The sequence below is a fragment of the Mesocricetus auratus genome, unplaced genomic scaffold (assembly GCF_017639785.1).
Source record: "Mesocricetus auratus isolate SY011 unplaced genomic scaffold, BCM_Maur_2.0 Super-Scaffold_100020, whole genome shotgun sequence".
Taxonomy (NCBI): domain Eukaryota; kingdom Metazoa; phylum Chordata; class Mammalia; order Rodentia; family Cricetidae; genus Mesocricetus; species Mesocricetus auratus.
In genome coordinates, this window is record NW_024429201.1 from 41,168,075 (window position 1) to 41,190,272 (window position 22,198).

Consider the following 22,198-nt stretch of genomic DNA (forward strand, 5'->3'; position numbering starts at 1 on the left):
ACATCCATGGTGTAGAGTTGATTGGTCTTAGGCTGAGCAAACTCTGAGAGATAAAAGATCTGGTGTCATACGACAGTCTAGGGTTGGCTTTTCTTAAGGGATAAATGTGGTGGTGGGGTTATCTGAAGTGTGTATGGTGAACACGCAAGCACTGTCCTGCATCCAAGCTGAGGTGTGTTCTGAGGAGTACCTTCTGAGCCCAGTGTGTTACACAGGTTGCGCATTTGTGGATCTTCTGGGCTACGCACAGTCCTATGGCCAGGGCTAAGCAACTTCTTGCCACTTTCACACTATTTGATAGACACCATACACAATGCCTGACATACATGTATTTGTTTGTTTGTTTGGCAGGGCCTCACTATGTAGCTCTGGCTGTCCTGGAACTCTCTCTGTAGACCAGCCTGGCCTTTAACTCACAGAGATCCACCTGCTTCTGCCTCCCATGTGCTGGGATTAAAGGCGTGTACCACCACACCTGGCGGTGAAATTCATTTCTTAAGGTGTGTTCAGGTTGTAGTCGTTTTCGCTGTCCCTCTTTTTTTTTCCTTAAGTAACTAGGTCTCCTTGGTTGAAGTTCTGGCCGTTCTGAACCCCTTAGTTATTCCACTGAACCTGCAGAAGCTCGAAAAGCTTCAGACCCATTGCGCTGGAATTACAGCCGTGCACGACATGAGGCAGTCAGTCAGCGTTCTGGCATGGCAGTCTGAGCTCTCAGCCCCTCATTCACACCAGTTCTCAGTGCACCACAGTGGAGCTCCCATGCCTGCATAGCGGACGTTACTGCTGCTTACAGTCAGCCTAGGAGGCATAAGCACCAAGCATTATGTGAGCGGAACCCGCTGAGAAGGGTTTTGAAAGAACTAGGCAACACATGGAGAACAGGCAATCTTTCCCCTTGTAATCTCTTGCTTTTCCTCCCTGCCAACCCATGCCCGCTCACCTCTGTGTGCGAGGACTCTGGGTACCTGTCTGATGACGTGCAGCATCCTCAGGTGTTGGTCATGTGGGTGGTCACTCCGCTTTGTAAAAGTCACATGTCCTTGCTTATTTAGTTGGGTGTGGCATGGGCGTGTCCAGGCAGTCATGTGGAGGTCAGAAGACAGCTTGTGGGAACTAGCTGTTTCATTCCACCATGCGGGCTCCATGGATTGAACTCGGGTTGTTAGGGTTGACAGCAAACCCTCTCCCCACTGAGCCATCTCATACCCCACTTTGGTGTTAGTTTGTTTTATTTTGTTGTTTTGTTGGGCATAAAATTTAATTTGTTTGTTATAGGAGTAAATATAAACCCATATACCCTCTCTGCTCACCAATTTCACAGACTCTTTTTTCACTAATTGTTATTGCAGGCATATGTGTATATGCATATGTATTCCTAAATATAACCTGCTCGTCCCCCGTTGCCACTCCCCAGTCGTGGGGGATGGCAGGCTTGTACCGACGCGTCCACTTGTTTTATGTGGGTTGCAGTATTTGTGTTCAGGTCTTAAGCTTTCATAAGAAGTACTATGGACAGAAAGACCTCTCAGCCCTGTGGAATTCATTCGTTTGTTTGTTTAGGGCATTATGTTGTTTTGAGGGAAATGGCTGTGTGCAGTGTGACTATGTATCTTACTGTGGTTAATCATTAATTTCAATGTTTCATACCAAAAGCAAGAAGGGAAAACATTCTTATGTTTAAATTGATTTATATTGAGGAATAGTTGGATAATAACTCTCCCTAAATCTTAATTACAAAGCTTTTTATAAGGTATGGTGAAATCTTACCTAAACATGAGACCTTTTTCACTATATATTTTACCTAAAATATTTGCCATTCAAAGTATATTCTGAAAAAGTCACACTTGAGCTGGTTAATAGCCAGATGTGTCTTCAGAATCTCTAATGCAGATTTAGGAAGTAATGAGAAAGGTGAGAGTGATCATTGTTGGTCATAATGGTTTTCTTCCTGCAGCAACGCAGTCTGTGGCTTCTCCACTGCGGCTGTGATCATGGACATCACCACCTTTTGACGTTTTCCGAGACTAAATGAGGAGCAGTGGGACAAGTGGGTCGAGCCAATGCTTTGCTGCGCTTAGATGAGGAAGTAGTGACAGACCGAAAAGACCTTGCTGGCATTTGGGATTTGTGCTCAGAGGGATGCTTGTGTAGGTGTGGTTGCGTTTCTTCTGGTTTCTGGCCCTTTATAGTTGACCAGAGCTACCAGGAAAGAAGATGAGGTCTTGAGTTAGATAAGTGACCTTGAAATTTTAACAGACATTGTCCATTCAAAGTGTGAAACACTCTTTCTTCTGGCCTCTAAATGGGGACTTGGATCTCCACTTGGAGTGGCTGTAAAGGTTGCAGTTTTGTGCACACCGGGACTAGCAGAGGCTGAAGTGTAAACTCCATTCCTCTTCCCTGCAGTGTCAGATGGAATTGGTGGGTCCTGGAATGTTTTACTGTGGAACCCAAGCTGTAAGCCAGTAACCACAATTGGCTGGAGTGGTCACAGGATATAAAACCCTGGCATGGAGTATTATTTGTGCAACAGAAATATCTAGAGATAAAACAGTTCTGAATTACTTTTGGAAAGCATGCAGGAGTGACCTAGGAGGATGGGTTCCTTTGCATTTGACCCCATTTGACATGAAACACTCTTTAACAAAAGCACATTGCTTTCCTACTTACTTAGCACTGTACATGTTAAATTTCTCTGGAAGTGAGCAAGCGTCATTCCTAAATGCCAGTGGTGAAATCTGAAATAATAAGAAATAATAAGAAGGTGCAACAAATACATTTTATTTCAATACAGTGACCTGTGTTGTTTCAGTCTCGTTCTTTTTCTTAGAAAAGTTTTCTGAAATTATAACACGAAATGGATCTGACAGGAAAAGATAGCTGTCTTTGGCACTTTCAAAGAACAAACAATGAAAAAATGCCGTCTGTACCCTCACACAATTCTTTACCAGCAACCAGTTGCCAGCTATTATGGAAATTCTGTGTTATATTCTTCATATTTGCACAAATACACTGCTTAAAATTGGTAACTAGGAGCTGGAGGGATGGCCCTGCTTCAACAGCACCCGCTGCTCTTCAAGAGGACCCTGGTTTGGTCCCTGGCACCTATGATAACTGCCTACAACTCGGCTTCCAGAGGACCGAAGCTGCCTCTGTCCCCACACGCATCACAACACACTGAACTAAACACAACAGAAAACAGGTAGCTGCAGTTGGGTACTGTGGTACGTTTCCACAGCATACTTTTCATAACGCCAAAACAGTTATTTAAAGAGTTGTGAGATCGTGTTCCCTTACCTGAAAGTATGATGGTTTTCCATACTAAATTATAATTCTCAAATGGATCTAAAATCACCTGGACATTTCTCTGTGCCACGCCGCACCAGGCCTGTAATCTCAGTTCTCGGGATCAAGGACAGGCGGATTTGGGGGCTTGCTCTCTCTGTCTCTGTCTGTCTCTGTCTCTCTCTCTCTCTGTCTCTGTCTCTCTCTCTCACACACACACACACACACACACACCCCATGCGGAAGGTGCTGATGAAGTTACTAAACTTGGTTTTACATTTTCACCATTGTCTTGTAACATTATCAATGGAAAGCTCTGTTAAAATTTCAAGCCCTGCTTATGAAATCCATCCCTGCCTACTATCCACTTTGTATTTTCAGTCAGTTCTAATTCATTTACTTAACTCAAATGATAGACAATCAAGTGTGTTTAAGCCAGGCTTTTATTTTTCAAATGATGCTCTCTTTATCTTGAAATAGTTTAAACACTAAAATTGTAATTGGTCTCTACAAATATATCCAGCAGCCTTCATTATGGAAGCCAACCGTTTTGGTAGATGATACAGTTACACTGGCTGGGAGGGTTGTGGCAAATAAGGGAAAACATGGAGGACAGATGACGTGTGTAAGCAGACATGGAGGACAGATGATGTGTGTAAGCAGACATGGAGGACAGATGACGTGTGTAAGCAGACATGGAGGACAGATGACGTGTGTAAGCAGACATGGAGGACAGATGACGTGTGTTGGTGGAGTAGACATGAGGATGATGTGTGCTGGTAGGGGTAGGATGTTCTCAAGCCATCTCCTTGCTCCTGGTGGGGGTGTGGCTGAGCCAACCACAGTGCCAACCCCTGGTCTCACCTGGCAGTGGTTGGTCCATGAGGCAGAGGAAGTATCAGCCTCGGGAAACATCTTGGAGTTTAGATGGACCTCTTTTCTTCCTAGAAGAAGAAGTGTTTTGCTTGGATTTAGAGAGGTTGGAGAACCTTTTAGAGAAGAATAAATACTTGTGATAAATGTTGTGAAATTGGATGATACATGAGTCCATTATTGGGCTGAAAGAGTGTTTGACTCATGTCATTTCTTTCTGGAAGGGGGCAGTTTTGTGGTCCCACTGATCCCGGGAATTCCTCTTTGCCCTCTTCATCTCGGTGTCTTCCATCTCAGGCATGGGGTGGTGGCGATCAGTGGGACTGAAGGGCGTTGAGTGGCTTCATGGTCTCCTTACATGGTAGAAATTATAACCACTGTTTCACTACCCCATGAGTCCCATGCCACTTGTGACCCCGTCCGGTGCTGTCTTGGCGCACTGGAACAATAGCTCAGAGCTCAGCAGAGTCTCCCTAGAGAGTCAGCTTGGTGAGCTTCAGTGTCTGGTGTGAGCTCAAGGGCATCACAGTTCAAAGCCTGCCTCAGAGAAGGCGTTGCTCGTATGTAATAAGCATGGCGTGAGCGTGCCATCACCGTTCGTAAGGTCTAGGCTGCGCTCCTCCCCGTGAGGTTTGAGCTGCTTGTTGTTTGCTCCTGCTGCTTCCCTTTCTAGTGTGGGGAAGCCTGACCAAGACCATGTGAGTTTGGCCATGAGGAGCAATTCCCCCTCCCCCCAGGAACATGGCAGAGGAGGCAGTCTTGCAAGCCAACTTGGAGGGCACGAGCTTTGTTATAAAAGCACACGGCAAAGTCTATATTTCAGTCCCTTGGTTTTTAGGAAATCTAAACTAACAAATGCTTGTCTGATTTGTAAATTGTTGAGTCTCAAGGTAAATTTTGAACTCTTCTGTTTCTCAGCTGCCTTAAGAAGCCTCTGACACCATGCCCATTGTCTCCCTGGTGTGGTTCCCAGAGCTGCCCAGCTAGTCATGGTTGGTGGCCCTCCACTTAGAACTCAGCAGCATTGTCTTGATTTTGTTTACCTTTCTCACCTTTCAGGAGCAACTGTGCCGGCCCACAGAGCCATCCTGGTGGCCCGATGCGAAGTGATGGCGGCCATGTTTAATGGTAATTACATGGAAGCCAAGAGTGTCCTGATTCCAGTTTACGGCGTCTCCAAAGAGACTTTCCTGTCATTTTTAGAATACTTATACACAGACTCTTGTTGCCCAGGTACGCAGTGTGGCATGCTATAAGATAATATCTCATGATTCTTTCTTGTCACTCACTTTGATCCTTTGCGTTCTATGAACTGTGTTTTGCTTAAGGTCATGGCGTTTGCTAAGCAGTTAGGAGGTGATGTTGGGAGAGCACCTCATTTCCAGTTAGTTCAAATGGAAGAGCAGGGGTCAGGAGCTCAGGCTAACATGGGTTATTGATTACTCTAGACACCTGAGAATAGAGGTATTTAGGGGACCTAGGGGATACTCTCATTTTAGAGCTTGGGAGCAGCACCTCTTCAACAAGAAAAGGACTCCCATAAAAACTCTGCTGGGATGCTTAGGATCTATTCCTATAACTAGCCAAAGGCTATCTTTGGCCATCACACAATAGTAATAGCATGTTAGAACAGGTCTTGGGAGAATATTGTAGCTAACACGGATGGGCCTTTCAACAAGGCACAGAAGCTCCATGGAGTGTTTTATCCTATTCTGCCACCAGGTGGCACCCTCCTCAAATTCAGCTGGAACAAGAACCACATACACTGGTGACCAAGGAGATGAGGCGTTGGTCACAAAAGCCAGCAACCCTAGGGAAAGAAAAAACACACCTTTCAGATCACACCTCCCTTTAGACTCCCTGCTTTAATTTTTAGAATAGGGAATTTTCCTACATTTGTTGTTTAAATAAAATTTGAATGAGTCCTGAATGAAAGGACAAAGTGTCCAAAAGAGAAAATTACTTCTATAGTCAAATTGTCTCAGTCTCCCAGTTAGTCATGATTTGGAGTTGTTACTGCCAGCATTAATAAGGATTGGCTTGTTCTTTTTGCTTGGTAAAAATGAGAGTATTGGCTCTTGGTAGAAATAAATACTATTTTCTCAGTACTGGAAATTTGAATAATTAATAAAAATTTTGACCACTAGTTTGCTTTTTTTTAGATGTACCAAGCATGGTGGCACACACCTAATTTAATCCCTAAACTCAGGAGGCAGGGGCAGATGAATTTCTCAGTTTGAGGCCAAGCTGATCTACATAGTGAGTTCAGGTCTGCTAGGGCTACATAGAAAGAACCTATCTCGAAAAAAACCTAAATAAATAAGTGAATAAGTAAGTAAATAAATATACAAGTGTACTATTAGCACAAATCAAGGCAGTATCTTCAAATTGCTTTAGTGATTGTATTATATAGTAGCACACTCAAATTTTTTAAATCCAATTTCCTGTTTCAGTGTTTTACTAAAAGCTTTATTCATAGTAAAAATTACAGTTTACTTTTCTTGTTTCATTTCTGTTGCTGTGATAAAATACTCTGACAGGGAGTAACGTATGGGAGAAAGCATCTATTTTAGATAACAGTTCCAGGTTGAAGTCCATTATTTCAGGTGGTAGGAGATTGGGCAATTAGTCACATCACATCCATGGTCAGGAGCAGAGGGGAATAATTGTATTTTTCACCCCTTCTACTCAGCTGACTTTCGTACTCTAATACAGTCCAGGACAAGCCTAGGGGATGGTGCTGCCCACAGTGAGCAGGTCTTCCCACAGACATGCTAACAGGCCAGCCTGATCTAGACGACCCTCATTGAGACCATCCTCCTACGTGATTCTAGATTATGTCAGTTTGACAGTCACAACTGGACAAGCACAATACACACCTAACACAAGACTTAGCTGTGTGATTTCCAGGGATGGACAAGAAGGAAAGTGGGGAGTGCCTGTCTCATGGACACAGAGCTCAGTCTAGGAAGATCAGTGGTGCTCTGGAGGATAAATAGTGGTGATAAGTAATCCCTACACCCAGAAAGGTGGAGAGAGGGACTCCCCAGAGCAGGCTGGCTAGCCATACTAAACTGTTAAAGACCCTGTCTCCATGTGCAGTGGTGAGTGATGGAGGAAAACACCTAGAATCAACCCTGGGCCTCCACACACACATATGCAAATAGATACCACACACACACAGGCATGCACGCAGAGTTACTGTATGCATACATACACAGGTAACATGCATACACACACACGCACACACACACAAGATAACATGCATGCACGCAGAGTTACTGTATGCATACACACACAGGTAACATGCATGCACACATAGATACCATATGCATGCACACACACACACAAGATAACATGCATGCACATAGAGATACTATATGCATGTACACACGGGTAACATGCGTGCACACACAGGTAACATGAGTGTACACAGATACCATATGCATGCACACACAGGTAACATGCATACACACACACGCACAAGATAACATGCATGCATGCAGAGATACTGTATGTATGCACACACAGGTAACGTGTGCACACACAGATACCAGATGCATGCCACACACAAGCACACACACAGATGCCATATGCACACACAGGTAACATGAATGCACACACAGATACCATATGCATGCACACACACACACACAAGATAACATGCATGCACACAGAGATACCGTATGCACACACACACACACACACACACACATTTAAAATTCTAGGTTTTGTGTTTATTATGAACAAGCTGGGCACTAAAGCAAAGAAGAAAAGTCAGGAGAGGAGATGTAGCTCAGATGGTAATGTGCTTGCCTAGCATGCAGGAAGCCCTGGATTTGATCCACAATACGATATATATATTTTTGGGGGGGGTTTATGAGACAGGGTTTCTCTGTGTTGTTTTGGAGGCTATCGGTCCAGCCTGGCCTCGAACTCACAGAGATCCGCCTGCCTCTGCCTCCCGAGTGCTGGGATTAAAGGCGTGCGCCACCACTGCCAGGCCACAATACGATATATTGAGCATGATGTGCACACCTGAGAATTCAGCACTCAAGGGCAGAGGCATAAAGGTCAGAAGTTGAAGGTCGTTCTTGACTGCGTAAGGAGTTGAAGGCCAGCCTGGGATATGTGAGACCCTGGAGTGGGGCAGGGATGGAGGGAGAGGAAAAGGTGAGACGGTGTAGCTAGTAGGAAAGTTTAGCCTTCAATGCACACACTTGGGAGGAAGAGGTAGGCAGATTTCTTGGAGCTCAAGACAAGCCTGGTCTACACAGTGAGCTCCAGCCCAGCCAGAGTTACACAGTAAGGTCCTGTCTCAAAAAAAAAAAAAAGAAAAAAATTAATTAGCTAGCTCTGAATGTTGGATAAGGGCAGCTACTGGAATTCTCTAGAGAGCTGGGCATGGGATTCTCTTTGGAGTACGAAAACTTAAATAGGTTATTTATAAAATATAGTACACGTTAGGACTGTGAAGATGGCACTCTATCTAGGAATTCTAGTACACACTGAAGATAACTGCCTGAGCGAGTGCATGCACGCGTGTTGATTGGGAGTTTTGATGCTGCTGCTGTAGCGCTCACTGAGCGGGAACTCAGTGTGTGATTAGACTTCCTTCAGCCTCACAGAGTACCACTGCCTCAGCCTCCCAAGTTCAGGGAGTAAAGTGTGCACCAACCACCCCCAGCTCATCTACCCTAGCCCATGCTGTCCTGATCCATCTTCCCTCCCTTCCTCCTCCCAGCTGGCATTCTCCAGGCCATGTGTCTCTTGATCTGTGCTGAGATGTACCAAGTCTCCAGGCTACAGCATATCTGTGAGCTCTTCATCATCACGCAGTTGCAGAGCATGCCCAGCAGAGAGCTGGCCTCCATGAACCTCGACATCGTGGACCTGCTCAAAAAGGCCAAGGTGGTTAGCCCTGTGTGTAGGGGAAGGGGGGAGGATAGATGTAGGGGGCCTCTTTGGGTTTAAAATACACATATACTCGTTTGTTTTCTGTGCTTTAACAGCTATGTCAAGACTAGAATTCCTTTGAAGGTTTGATTGCAGGAAGCTCTAGGTTCTGTGCACCAGTTTTTATGATGAAGTAATTCTGAAGCATTCACTGCGTTAGAAATCATGTCTACGAGATTAAGTATATATATATATATATATATATATATATAAATCTATTAAAATGAATTGAATATATAATCACAAAAAAAACAAAAAAAAGAAATCATGTCTACGTAATTTTTTTCAGTAATGGTCATAATCCCAGTTACTTGTGGCTGTGCTCTGAACATTAGCATTACAGGAAATTGAATTTTCCTCCCAAAAGATCATTTCTTAGCACTAAGGAAAGTGGCAGGATTAGTCTGTGTATGTGGATGGCATGGTTATGGGAACTATTTACTTCCTCATTCATTCACTCATTTCATGAGCATGTTTTCAAATCTCTCGGTGACACTGGTTGAGTCTGCTGTCCTGTCTGGTTAGGTGACACTGGTTGAGTCTGCTGTCCTGTCTGGTTAGGTGACACTGGCTGAGTCTGCTGTCCTGTCTGGTTAGGTGACACTGGTTGAGTCTGCTGTCCTGTCTGGTTAGGTGACACTGGTTGAGTCTGCTGTCCTGTCTGGTTAGGTGACACTGGCTGAGTCTGCTGTCCTGTCTGGTTAGGTGACACTGGTTGAGTCTGCTGTCCTGTCTGGTTAGGTGACACTGGTTGAGTCTGCTGTCCTGTCTGGTTAGGTGACACTGGTTGAGTCTGCTGTCCTGTCTGGTTAGGTGACACTGGCTGAGTCTGCTGTCCTGTCTGGTTAGGTGACACTGGTTGAGTCTGCTGTCCTGTCTGGTTAGGTGACACTGGTTGAGTCTGCTGTCCTGTCTGGTTAGGTGACACTGGTTGAGTCTGCTGTCCTGTCTGGTTAGGTGACACTGGTTGAGTCTGCTGTCCTGTCTGGTTAGGTGACACTGGTTGAGTCTGCTGTCCTGTCTGGTTAGGTGACACTGGTTGAGTCTGCTGTCCTGTCTGGTTAGGTGACACTGGCTGAGTCTGCTGTCCTGTCTGGTTAGGTGACACTGGTTGAGTCTGCTGTCCTGTCTGGTTAGGTGACACTGGTTGAGTCTGCTGTCCTGTCTGGTTAGGTGACACTGGTTGAGTCTGCTGTCCTGTCTGGTTAGGTGACACTGGCTGAGTCTGCTGTCCTGTCTGGTTAGGTGACACTGGCTGAGTTTGCTGTCCTGTCTGGTTAGGTGTAGCTGGAGGTTTCTCATCCCACCCAGTCCCACGGCCACTTTTAAAATAACCACTCAGGGGCTTAATGTTAGTTACAAATGGTTTGGCCTAAAATCAGCGCTTATACTTTAAATTAACCCATTCTATTAGTCTGCATTTTACCAAGAGGCTCGTGTCTTGTTATCTCACGTCTTGCTTTCCCGGTGGCTGCTGGCATCTCCCAGATTCTACCTTATGTGTATATGTACATACATGTGTGTGGGCACATATAATATATATATATATATATACATATATATATTATATATACACACACATACATGCAGGTAGAACACTCATATATGTGTATATATACATACGTGTGTGTGCGCACACATGTATAAAAGTTAAGTTTTAAAGACCCTTGGATATGAAAGAGGACAGGACCAGGTCTGTAAAGAAGCTAGGATTATGTGTTGAACTCTGTCCGGGCACACTATCATACCCAGCCTCCTTTGCTCGTGACAGCAGACTGGTTCTGAGCCCCTTTCCCCACTGCCAAAGCTCATCATAAATGTTACTGAGTGTGCTCTGCATAGGCTGAGCCTTCTAGGTCCTCCCCACAGGTGATCTTTGACCTGTCGCTCTAGAGTGGGATATCTGAAAGTCACGTCTGACTTCCCCACACGTCTTTCCACACAGAGCTGACAAGCTTGGTGGCTTCGTCTTCATGCAGGCTGAACTGGAGCCGTGCAATGGTACAGAGAGAACTCTGGACAGCTGAAAGCTTGTCTGCAGGCTGAAGCGACCTTCTTAACCCATATATATATATATATATGAGAGAGAGAGAGAGAGAGAGAGAGAAGGAAATGAGTTCAAAGCATCTGAGCATTTTTAACTTTCTGTTTTGTACTTCATTTCTGCATAATCAAGTCTTCCAATTAAAAACAAGCTTTGAGAATCGAGTAGCCTTATCTTTCTCTGATACACTTACACATTAACCTTGCACAAGTTTCCCTCTTGTTAGCACGTTTACACCCTGAATTCCTTTATTTTCCTTATTTAGAAACAGGGTCTCACTTACCCCAGGCAATCCCCAGATTTGCAGTGTAGCAAAGGATGGTCTTGAACAGCCATCCTGCCTCTTCCTCTGGAGTGCGGGGATCCTGAGCATGGGCCCCGCCGGTTATACGCTGCTGCAGCTGGGGCCACACCCTGCCAAGGGGTCTCTTGTGCTATAGAGCCCTGTCTGTGTGTAGCCACGTGTGGTCACTTCTTACCAGTTAAGGCACCTTCCGCAACTGCACATGCCTTTACTTCTCTATCAGCAGATTCTTCTCATTTGTCAACCCCAGTCCCAGCTTCTGACTCTCCGTAGTGTTTTTCCCTTCTGAATTTAAAAAGTGTAACAGATCTACTCTTAAGTTGTATTGTTTCTTTTCAAACTTAAACAAATTTATTTTATTTTATAATTTATGTGGATGGGTGATGTCTGCATATGTCTCTGTGTACCACATGTATGTCCGGTGCTCACTAAGGCCGAAGAAGGTTTCGGGTGCCCTGGTACTACAGTTACAGGGGCTTATAAGTGGCCACGTGGGTGCTGGGGACCAGACCTGGGTCCTCTGCAAGAGCAACTACTGCTCCTAACCCCTAAGTCATCTCGCTAACCCCAGTTTTGTTTCTTAAAACCTTTGAAGAAATAATTTTTACTACTAAGTGTGTATGTCTGTAGTGTGTGTGTGTCTGTAGTGTGTAGTGTGTGTATGTGTGTGTAGTGTGTATATGTCTGTAGTGTCTGTAGTGTGTGTGTGTGCTCATATGCCTGCCTCTGATCTTCATACCATTATGATTGTGCCCTTGCAGGGGATTGTAGGAAACCCCTTCCCTCCCTTTTCTCCTTTTCTCACCAGCCATGAGGCAATCAGTTCTGCTCTCTGTAGTATGCTTGCCTTTTTTCTAATATATTTTTTATTTAAATTAGAAACAAGATTGCTTCACACGTCAATCCCAGTTCCCTCTCCCTCCCCTCCTCCCTTGCCCCTCCCCCAACCCAACCAGCCCCCACCCAATCCCCACGCAATTCCCCAGGGAGGCTGAGGCCCTCCATGGGGTATCTGCAGAGTCTGTCATTTCATCCAGGGCAGGGCCTAGTCCCTCCCTCATCTGTCCAGGCTGAGAGAGCATCCCTCTATGTGGAATGGGCTCCCAAAGTCCATTCGTACGCCATGATAAATACCCAAGGCCCCAGAGATTGCAGAGGTCTCCTCACTGACAACCACATTCAGGGAGTCTGGATCAGTCCCATGCTGACTTCTCAGCCATCAGTCTGGGGTCCAAGATCTCCTCCTTGTCAGGTCCGCTGTCTGTGTGGGATTCACCAGCCCAGTCTTGACCCCTTTGTTCATCACTCCTCCCTCTCTGTCACTGGGTTCCAGGAGTTCAGTTCAGTGTTTAGCTGTGGGTCTTCACCTCTGTTTCCACCAGCCACTGGATGAAGGCTCTAGAATGGCATACAAGGTAGTCCTCAATCTCATTATCAGGGAATGGCATTTAAGGTAGCCTCTCCACTATTGCTTAGTTTGCCAGTTGGTGTCATCCTTGTAGAATCTTCTCTGGAAATCTCACTAGTGCCAGATCTCTCCTCAAACCTAGAATGACTCCCTCCATTATGGTATCTCTCATCCTGCTCTTCCCTATTCTTCCCCTGACTCAACCTTCCTGCTCCCCCATGTCCTCCTCCTCCTCCCTCCTCTTCTCTCCCTCTCTTCCCCCTCCACTCCCCCCATTCTCCCAATCCCCTCAGGAGATCTTGCCTCATTCTCCTTCTCTGGGGTACCATGTATGCTTGCCTTTTTCTGCTACTGTATGTCCGAAGGAGAGAGGCTAACCAGTTCTGGATGGAAACTTACAGAACCATGAGCCAAACAAACCGTCTCTGTTTACATTTTGGTTGTCACAGATGTTTCATATAGAAACAAAGCACCAGCTTCCTCTCAGAAGGTTTGAGATTGCCTCTTTGGTCAGAATTCGGTATGTCCTCCCTGGTTCTCTGTCGTTGGCAGGGTTAAGCTCCCTAGTAGTTCTCCACATCCCAATTTCCATGACTCTGTTGTCATCTGGGCCGTATCACTGGTGTCTTCTCTTGGAGGTGAGCAGTTTCAGTGTCCCTCACTTCTCTGTCCTTGCTCTGGTCTCTAGTGGACCCTGTATTTTCATCAAGGTGTCCCATCATACATTCTGTCACCTACCACACCAGAGATGTACGCTTTCCTCAGACTTTATGCCTTGACATGACTTGTTTTCATCCGCTAAAAGATAGAGAAGACATTACCCAAATATGATATGAAATTTGACTATGAAGTCTCTTCCAGTTCACAGCTTCTGGTAGGTAACTGTGAATATATATATATCAAAATGTTATTTTAATTTAAAATACAACTTTGGGTATTTCATCCTTGGGTTAGTTATGTAAGATATGAAATTAAGACTCTCTCCAATTTAGCATTGTTTATTGCTTATGTAATTTTTAAGTGTTCTTAAAAGAGAAACATCCTACCATCTGAGGAAGGATGGATAACCCTAATATGGCATGTATGTACATGGAATGTTACTCTGCCTTTAAAAGGAATGGCGCTTTTATATAAATAACAACGTGGATGACCTTTGGAACAAGCTATGTTAGATGAAATATGATAAAGGACAGGTATTACATGATTTCTCTTATATCAGGCACCTACTGTAGTCAGAGTTCTGGTGACAGAAAGTAAAGCATACAACCCAGGCTCCCAGGAGCTAAAGGGAGTTATTTGTATTAAACAAATAGGTTTTATTTTCGATGGAGTCATCTGGAAATGGGTAATGGTGCTGTCATATGAATGTACTTAGTGCCAGTAAACCGTCTACATAAAATAGGAAGTCTAAGAGTACACTGCAGTGACCGTGACAGAGAGCTCTACCCAAGTTGCCTGTCATCAAGTTACTACAGTCCAGACTGGTGCATGTCTGGGGTGACCCCAGGAGAGTGTGTTAGCAGCCAGAGCCTTCTCAGTCTCCCTCGGTTAGCAGCTCGCGGAACTCAGCGGAAGACTGTGAAGACAAGCCAGCTCCGTGGGCAGAGATCCTAGGAGCAAAGGCTCGGCTCTGACGGAGATGTGAGCATGTAGTGAAAGTTAACCCTGAAGCATTAAGAACCTCAGTGTTCACTGGGCGCAGGCGCAGCCCTGTTGCTCTGGCATACTGGCTCAGCTGTGGTGACCTGGCGGCTTTGCTGGATGAGCCACCTCGTCAGTATTGGTGATAGCACTCCGCTCCTGTCCCTGTCCCCAAAGACGGCAGCATTGCAGACACATACCCGCAGGTATGAACGCTGGTTTCTCCCAGACCACTGTCTCAGGCTGATCAGAACGGATGTATGACATGTTTCCCTTTCCGTCTTCTTGCAGTTTCACCATTCTGACTGCCTTTCAACATGGCTGCTTCATTTCATTGCCACTAACTACCTCATATTCAGCCAAAAGCCTGAATTTCAAGATCTTTCAGGTAGACTGCTGATTTCTGCTTCGAAAAGAAAATGTTATGACCTTGGTTTGAGGTTTGAGGTATAACTAATGAAAAAAAGTTGCTTTAGCATAACAGCATAAATGTGACGTTATATATTTCCCTTCAGTTCTGCTGTGTAATTGAGGACAGGTTCACTGACAGTCACTTGTGTTGCATAAGCGACCTGACCTTTGTTACACAGTTTTCTAATGATTTTATAATACTCATTCATTTTTAATTGTTTTTTTTTTCTGGTGGGAGACTAGGGTGGCGAAATGTGTCCTCAGGATCCACTTAGCTGTGATAAATGAGACCTTAGTTTTAGCTACTTAGTTAGGAGAAGATTTAAACAGTATGGTATGTTTGAACTTTTTTCCTTTCATAGAAATACAAGATTGTTTATTATTTATAATTTGTCATCTTTAATACTTAGAGGATCAAATATTTTGTGTCTTGCCAATTGGAAGTAATTACACTGTAATTTTTAAGGTGAATGATAAGGATTAAAATGAGGGGTGCAGTTTATAACCCTGCACTTGGAAGGCAGAGGAGATAGGAGCCTAAGTCCAAGGACAGTCGTGGCTAAATAGCCAGCAGTGACAGGGTGAGATTCCTGGAACTGCGTGACAGCACAGCAGACAAAGGCGGAGTGTCTCAGAGTAGGCAGCCAGACGACAGCGTTGCTGCAGAGCAAAAGTGAGTAATGGGCGAGGATGTGAGAGAATGCCTGTCAGGGCCAAAGCTCTCCCTGGAGGCGTCTGAGGCCTGCTGGGGTAGCATGTAGAGGTGAGTGGGGTCCCTGCAGGGAAGCTACACCAGAGAATGAAGAGGCTGAACCTATAGCTCCTCGCCTTTAGTGTCCTGTCTTAGTGCCAGTGACAAGACGTAAAGGCTCCCCAGCCTCCTGCTCCACACACTGTCATAGAACCGTGGGATCCAGGGTTCTTACAGTCGGTTTTTGACAGATGTTTTTGGCAGATGCAGCCAGTTAACAGTGTGTCTGTTGTCAGCCTGTCCCCTAGCGTGGCACTCAGCTATCAAGGCAGTAGTATAATATAGTCAAAGCAAGGCCAACAGCAGGTAGCATTCACTCTACATTTTGCAAGAAAAGAAAGCTGAGCTTATTCATAAAGAGAAGGTGTGCCCTGCCTGCGCCAGGTCCGAAGGGCTTAGGCCGCTTCCTTCAGACGTTAATTTTGGCCCTAGAGCTACTGTAACTGTGCCACCCTAGGTAACCACCGTTGTAAAAGAATAAGTTATTTTCTCTCCACTCTTATATGGAGGTATGATCTACCTGGAGTGTAATTACAGCCTTGGGAGAAAGGCTGTATAGATAATTTCTATTATTAGTGTTATTAGCCATTACTTATACAATTGCCTATATAATGTGCAAATCATAGGTGCAGGAAGTCTTCTGAGGGGTCATATAAGACACCAGGGATCATTTTTGTGTTTGGGTGGAAACTGAGAGTTCATGTCTTTGGCACCTGTGGTATGGTCTGCTTCACAGAGGAAAAACCCTCTAGGTAACAGAGAATTATGAAATACACTAAATCAGTAGTTATGAACTGCCAACCTCTGATTCCAGTCAAGTCTACCAGGGTTTATATTTTCAACCACCATTTATATAGAACTTTTTATACAGACTTCCATTTAATATCTCCAGGACAAAGTCTGATAGGTTTTGGCACCCTGCGTTTACCTTTCTGGAAATCCTGGAGCTAGGCAGTGACTGCCCACTAAAGGGTACATACGTACATTTCCAGCAAAGGGGACATGTTCCTCCAAAGGGCTGGAGGCTTCTCTCCTTCTGTTTGTATCTAGTCCCCTTCCACCGGCTGGGATTTGGAAGTCCAAATATTGCTATAACTGTATCAACTGTTTTCTCTTGACAGCATTCCTTTTCTTTTTTTATTTTTCTCTTCTGAAAACGGGGTATGTGTGTCTTGGGTTGGCTCATGCTTCACTTTATAGCCAAGGTTTGAATCCTAACCTTCCGGCCTCTGCCTCCCAAGTGCCTGGTGAAATTTTTATTCTATAAAGTTATTTAGAAATCAGAAAGCAAGAATGGGAAGATCTCATGTCATGGCAAGCCTTCCAGCCCAGCTAAGTAGCTCCTTTTGCCTTAGGTTTGTACACATTAGTCTTAATACAAACAGGGGCTGGAGAGATGGCTCAGAGGTTAAGAACACGACTGCTCTTCCAAAGGTCCTGAGTTCAATTCCCAGCAACTACATGGTGGCTCACAACCATCTATGATGCGATCTGGTGTCCTCTTCTGACAAGCATGCAGAGCACTGTATAATAAATAAATAAATATTTAAGAAAACAAAAGAATACAAACAGGAACACACAGGAAAATTTGACTCTTGGTGTTTGTGGATTCCCTTTTCTCGTGAGTGGTTTAATTTAGCTGAGTATTATGGGTTTTTTTGGATAAATTATTTGGTTTCTGTTTTTACTGGCTGCTAGAGCTCATCTGTTATCACTTTTTTCTGGAGTTCTGTATTTTTATTTTCTTTTGAGATAGAGTCTCACTCTGTAGCCCTGACTGTCCTAGAATTCTCTGTGTTGACCAGGCTGGCCTCAAACTCACAAAAATCCACCTTCCTCTCCCTCCCACATGCTGAGATTAAAGGCGTGCACCACCACGCCCAGTTTGGAGTCTGTTTTTAAGAACCCACCCCAGTCACCTTTGCTTCCTCCTGAAACAACTGATTTCCCTGAGCAGGTAGCTTTTTTCAAACTGTCGCTTAGTTCCTGCAACCAGGATTTTGTTAATACACACGCCCATGAAGTTAAACAGCCAGTTGAGAAATCGCACTAAGTATGAGATGCAAGTACATAGGGGAGGGAGTGGTCCCTAACCCTTAAATGTTTAAAGTACTAGGCGTGCCAGAGGCAGGGTGAAGCCTGGGGCCTCAACAGTGGGATTCATAAATGTTGACTAAAGAGCTTTGGTAGACCTCCCTCCAATCAGTGGAGGCAACTTTACAGGAAATGGGAAGGCAAAAAATCCTAACCCAACGAGTCATAGGTTCGTAGACTATGGGTGTAGCTAAGCTTGGGGTGAGGTGGGTCCAGAGTGCACAGTGTCCCAAGAGGTTGGAGGAGCAAACCTAAAGCCCAGGGACTTACACAGCACGGCAGCCACTGGAGCACGGGCAATAACATCAGGAATGAATAGTTTAGCTGGTGACTGTCACTACATGGGAAGTTGAGTCAGGAAGACCTTACAGAATTTGAAAGGTCAAGTTATTCACAAGCAAAAAATGAATTTGTTACCTCCAGTAAAAACAAAAGTTTTATTGAAAATAGTCAAATATTGTTGTGCCCAAGTTGCAAAGTCCCCAGAGACCACCAGGAAGACAGACCCACCAAACTGCAAAAGCAAGGTTTAATGATTGTTCATCCAACCATGACAGGGACCCTGTCTAGCAAGCTGACACAGCAGCCCCCAGAGGGAGTGAAGTTCCCTGTCTACTGCTAGGTTTTATAGACAAAAGTTACAGGATTACATCAGTAGGTAGGAATTGGTTTCTGATTGGTTGATATTTGGGAACAATTATGAGCATTTCTCAAAGTCATATTTTGGCATGAAATACCTGTGTACCAATTATTTTCATTGGTCAGTGCTGAGAGGGAACATACTGTGGTTCCTATGGCATTGTCTTGTTACTTGCAGGTGGCCTGTTGTTTATAGATACCGATAGTTTTCAGAATTATATCCTGGAGACTGCAGGGGAGGTTTTGGTCTCTCCTAGAGTTTCTTTGGGGCCAAACAGTTCTCAGGAACCAAGCATCTAGGAGGCTGGGAGGGGGGAGGGTCTGGAGTTTGTTTGTGTTCAGTTTTGGCTCTAGTCTCCGGGAGGCCAGAGGATCTGGAGTTTCCTTGTGGCCGAGGCCTACTTGTCTTTTCTGTAGCCTGTCATGGCTACTTAAGCAGGGGGCTGAGTGAGGGTCTGGCCCCTTTATTTCTAAATTATTAGAAGTGAAGCCTTTGAGTTTAATTTACCCCTTTCAATACTACTTGGTGGAACAGCACATGTCATCATAAATTACATAATAGTGTAAATCCTGATGGCTTCTTTTATCCAAATTCTAAGTGATTGGGGAAGGTTGCGGGAAGGATGCGGGATATAACAGAGTGACCTGCCCTGTCACATAGTGGTCAAACGTTTGTATTTCATCTTGACACATGCAATTAACGTTTTTCTCCTTACAATTTTAGTGGAAGAACGAAGTTTTGTTGAGAAGCACAGATGGCCATCAAACATGTACCTGAAGCAGCTGGCGGAGTACAGGAAGTACGTCCACTCCCGGAAATGTCGATGTTCAGTCATGTGACCTGAGCTTTTATATACATACACTTTTTTATTATTATGAAGAATGGGTACCTCTGGGTTCCAGTAAAATTCTTATAACTAAATTAGTATGGAATTTTCAAAAGTCACCATACAGCTTCTTATTACCTGTCTTTGAAGGACTGTGGTGGCCTTAAAAGGGAGCACTGTCTACAGACTTTAATGCTTCCCTGAGAATATAAGATGGTTGGACAGTGGCTTCTCCTCTAGGTTGCCCCATTGCTTTAATAACACTAAGACCTCTCCTAGTTAAGAGATGTTTCATTTCAAAAAAATCGTCTAGGCTGCATACAAAATTTTTATTATGTCTGACTGATTGCTCTGCTAAAATAAGGGGCATGCAAAAGCCAGGTATAGCTGGAATTTGGGGGGATGGGGAATGCCCACCTTTGCCTCCGGAGTGCTGCCACATGCCTGGCTGAAAATGTTTTTTTCTTGTTCAAACATCACTCCAAAGAGTAAGAAACAGAAGAGCAGACGCCAGGAGAGCAGCGTGGAGATTCCCACCTCTGGGGGGCTGGCACCTAGTACCTCCACAGTGACCTCTCCTAACAGTGAGACATGCTTCTTGTTGGCTTTGGGACACTCGCTCACTTCTGGCTCTATCCCAGAAGAGCAAAAACCTAATCAATATGTAAAGCCAGGAAGTTTATAGGAGTGACTGGGTAGCCTGACTATAATACATAGAGAATCACAGGGAAAGATGCCTTGTAGAGACTTGGCCACAAAAGCCTAAGAATTCTTTCTTTTAACTGTATCTGTTAAGATGAGGATGTCGGTGACTTGCACTGAGTTCTCCCCAAGGACTGAAAGGACATCTGGTGTGAAATAGCAAAGCCATCTAGGAAGGTAAAAGACAGGATGTAATCAAAGGCCTGCTAGGTGCAGAGACAGGTGGCTGGGAAGCCGAATTAGTTCTCTCATATCACATGTCTGCAGAAATGAGTCTACAGGACACACAGAAGCGTAGGCAAGGAAGAACGGATCAGTGTTTAGTGTTAGCACTGTGGGCATCTGGAATTTAGTACTGGGATATACTGTTCTGATTTCCAGTGATTTTAGTATGCATTTTTCCCCAACTTTTCAAAAGTTTGATTTGACAGTCTTACCCTGTAGTGTTAGGATTACATGCAGAAAGCCCTTTTATCCAGTACTGTTAAAATAACGGGGAAAAAAGTCCTGTAGCTAGAATCCCAAGAAAGCTCATAGTAATTGTGCTGTGTCAGTGAAGATTACTGGGATGACTTTTGTTTTTGTATTTTAATCACTTGAGTTACACAACTATTGGCACATCCCATTTGGTGGCTTAGCATTGTAAAGAACAGAGTGTAGCAGTACCTAGAATTCCTTTGCAGTTTTAGATCAAATGGTAGCCTTTTAATACTCAGAAGCATATGCTTGCCCTCTGTGCTAAGCACAGCATTTAAAATTCTAAACTAAAACTATTTTTCCTAAAAGGAAAAATAGGAGTTGAAAAAGCGTTTTCCCGAAAATACTATTTTAACCTTTAAATAGATCATAACTGATTCCTCTAGGGTGTTTGTCTTGAGTAGGAGTTGAGTTTGGAAATGGGTGGTCTGGAGTGTTTATTCTGAAAGTTCTTCACTGCCTGTGAAAGTGACTGGGGCAGCGGTGTGTCAGAGTATAAATGAGTTCTTAAGCACGCTTGAATACAGACCCCTCAGCACCATCGAATCCACTCAATTGGAGGTGATGAAAATTTTCAAATGCTTAAAATGATCATGGCTAAAATAGTGCTGGTTTCAGGGTTGTTTTCTAATCGAAGGGTTCTTTCTAGATGACTGTATGCTTTGTTGCACAATTTCTGTTCAGTATATTTACCGAGCATTTTAGCTAGAGAGCACACTGTGTAGTAGAGCTGAGGCCTCTTTCAGGACCAGATTGCATCTTATGTGCATTCTTTGTAGCTCCTGGCTACTTCCTCCCTGTCCTACTACAGGGGACTAGATTTCTAATAGAGAGCACTGGTACGGTGACTGAAACCCACCCCTGTATAAACCATACTTGGGCTTCGTACTGAATACTGGAAGGCTGAGGAATCAGATGAATTTGACTTCCAAGATGGCCAAACTTTCAACTGTAATTTTACAAATAACACTACACTGATATAGCCAATTAGGTTTAAAATGTTTTCAAAATTACTTTATTTTATTTAAAGCATCTGTTTAATTCAACTTTTAATCAGATTTTGCAAAGGGTATGTATGTATTTTAATATAGCCTGACCTGAATTTATATGTTTTTAGCTTTAGTATTTAATGTTTTATAACAAATAAACAATTTTTTAAAAAAGAAGTTTAATGAAGTGTTCTGTAGTTATTTCACCTTGGATGTTGAATAACTGAAATGATTTGGGGAACACTGGATTTCTCAGGCATACTTACGCTTTATAGACAGTCCGCACCATGTGTAAGATCCTGAGCGTGGCTGGTGTAGACCAGTGGAAGATGGGAGATGGGGTGCCAGGATGAAGCCACCTTTAAGCCACCCTGCTTAAAGGGCAAAATAAGCTCCTAGCAACGTAGCTGCCTCTATCCACAGAAGTATTTTGATGATTATTTAACACAGAACCTCGCAGGCCTGAGGAACGGAGGCAGAGGAAGACTAGCAGCCAAACATGAGGGCACATGTGTGTAGTGTGTTGAATCCCCCTGCAGAAGAACTGCCTGTCAAGGCTGCTCAGTTGCTCCCTCTGCAGAACCCATGGATACACCCCTAAGGAGACCTGAGCTGGGAACACAGCTTCCTGCAAGGTCTCCTGTGGCCTACAGAAGAACTAGATGCATACCGTCTCAGCAGGGGTTTTGGTAAGCCAGACCTGCCTTCTCTGCCTGGATACTGCCCTCCCAATCAGAAAGTGTGTCCCATCCGGATACCTTGGCCTGTTCGTTCGGATTGTCTGTATACTTCATACC

At 44.4% G+C, this 22,198-nt stretch overlaps 1 protein-coding gene across 1 annotated transcript in view; it reads left to right on the forward strand.

Annotated features, from left to right (window-relative positions):
• The window catches only part of Rhobtb3 (Rho related BTB domain containing 3), a 55,976-nt gene extending 36,465 nt beyond the window's left edge, over positions 1-19,511 (forward strand). Inside the window, exons 9-12 of the mRNA XM_005065708.4 lie at positions 5,218-5,391; positions 8,903-9,069; positions 14,803-14,899; positions 19,131-19,511. Of these exons, the coding sequence (XP_005065765.1) occupies positions 5,218-5,391; positions 8,903-9,069; positions 14,803-14,899; positions 19,131-19,246 (554 nt within the window). The 3' untranslated portion in view covers positions 19,247-19,511. The remainder of the gene's footprint in view (positions 1-5,217; positions 5,392-8,902; positions 9,070-14,802; positions 14,900-19,130) is intronic.
• Positions 19,512-22,198: the final 2,687 nt, after the last annotated feature.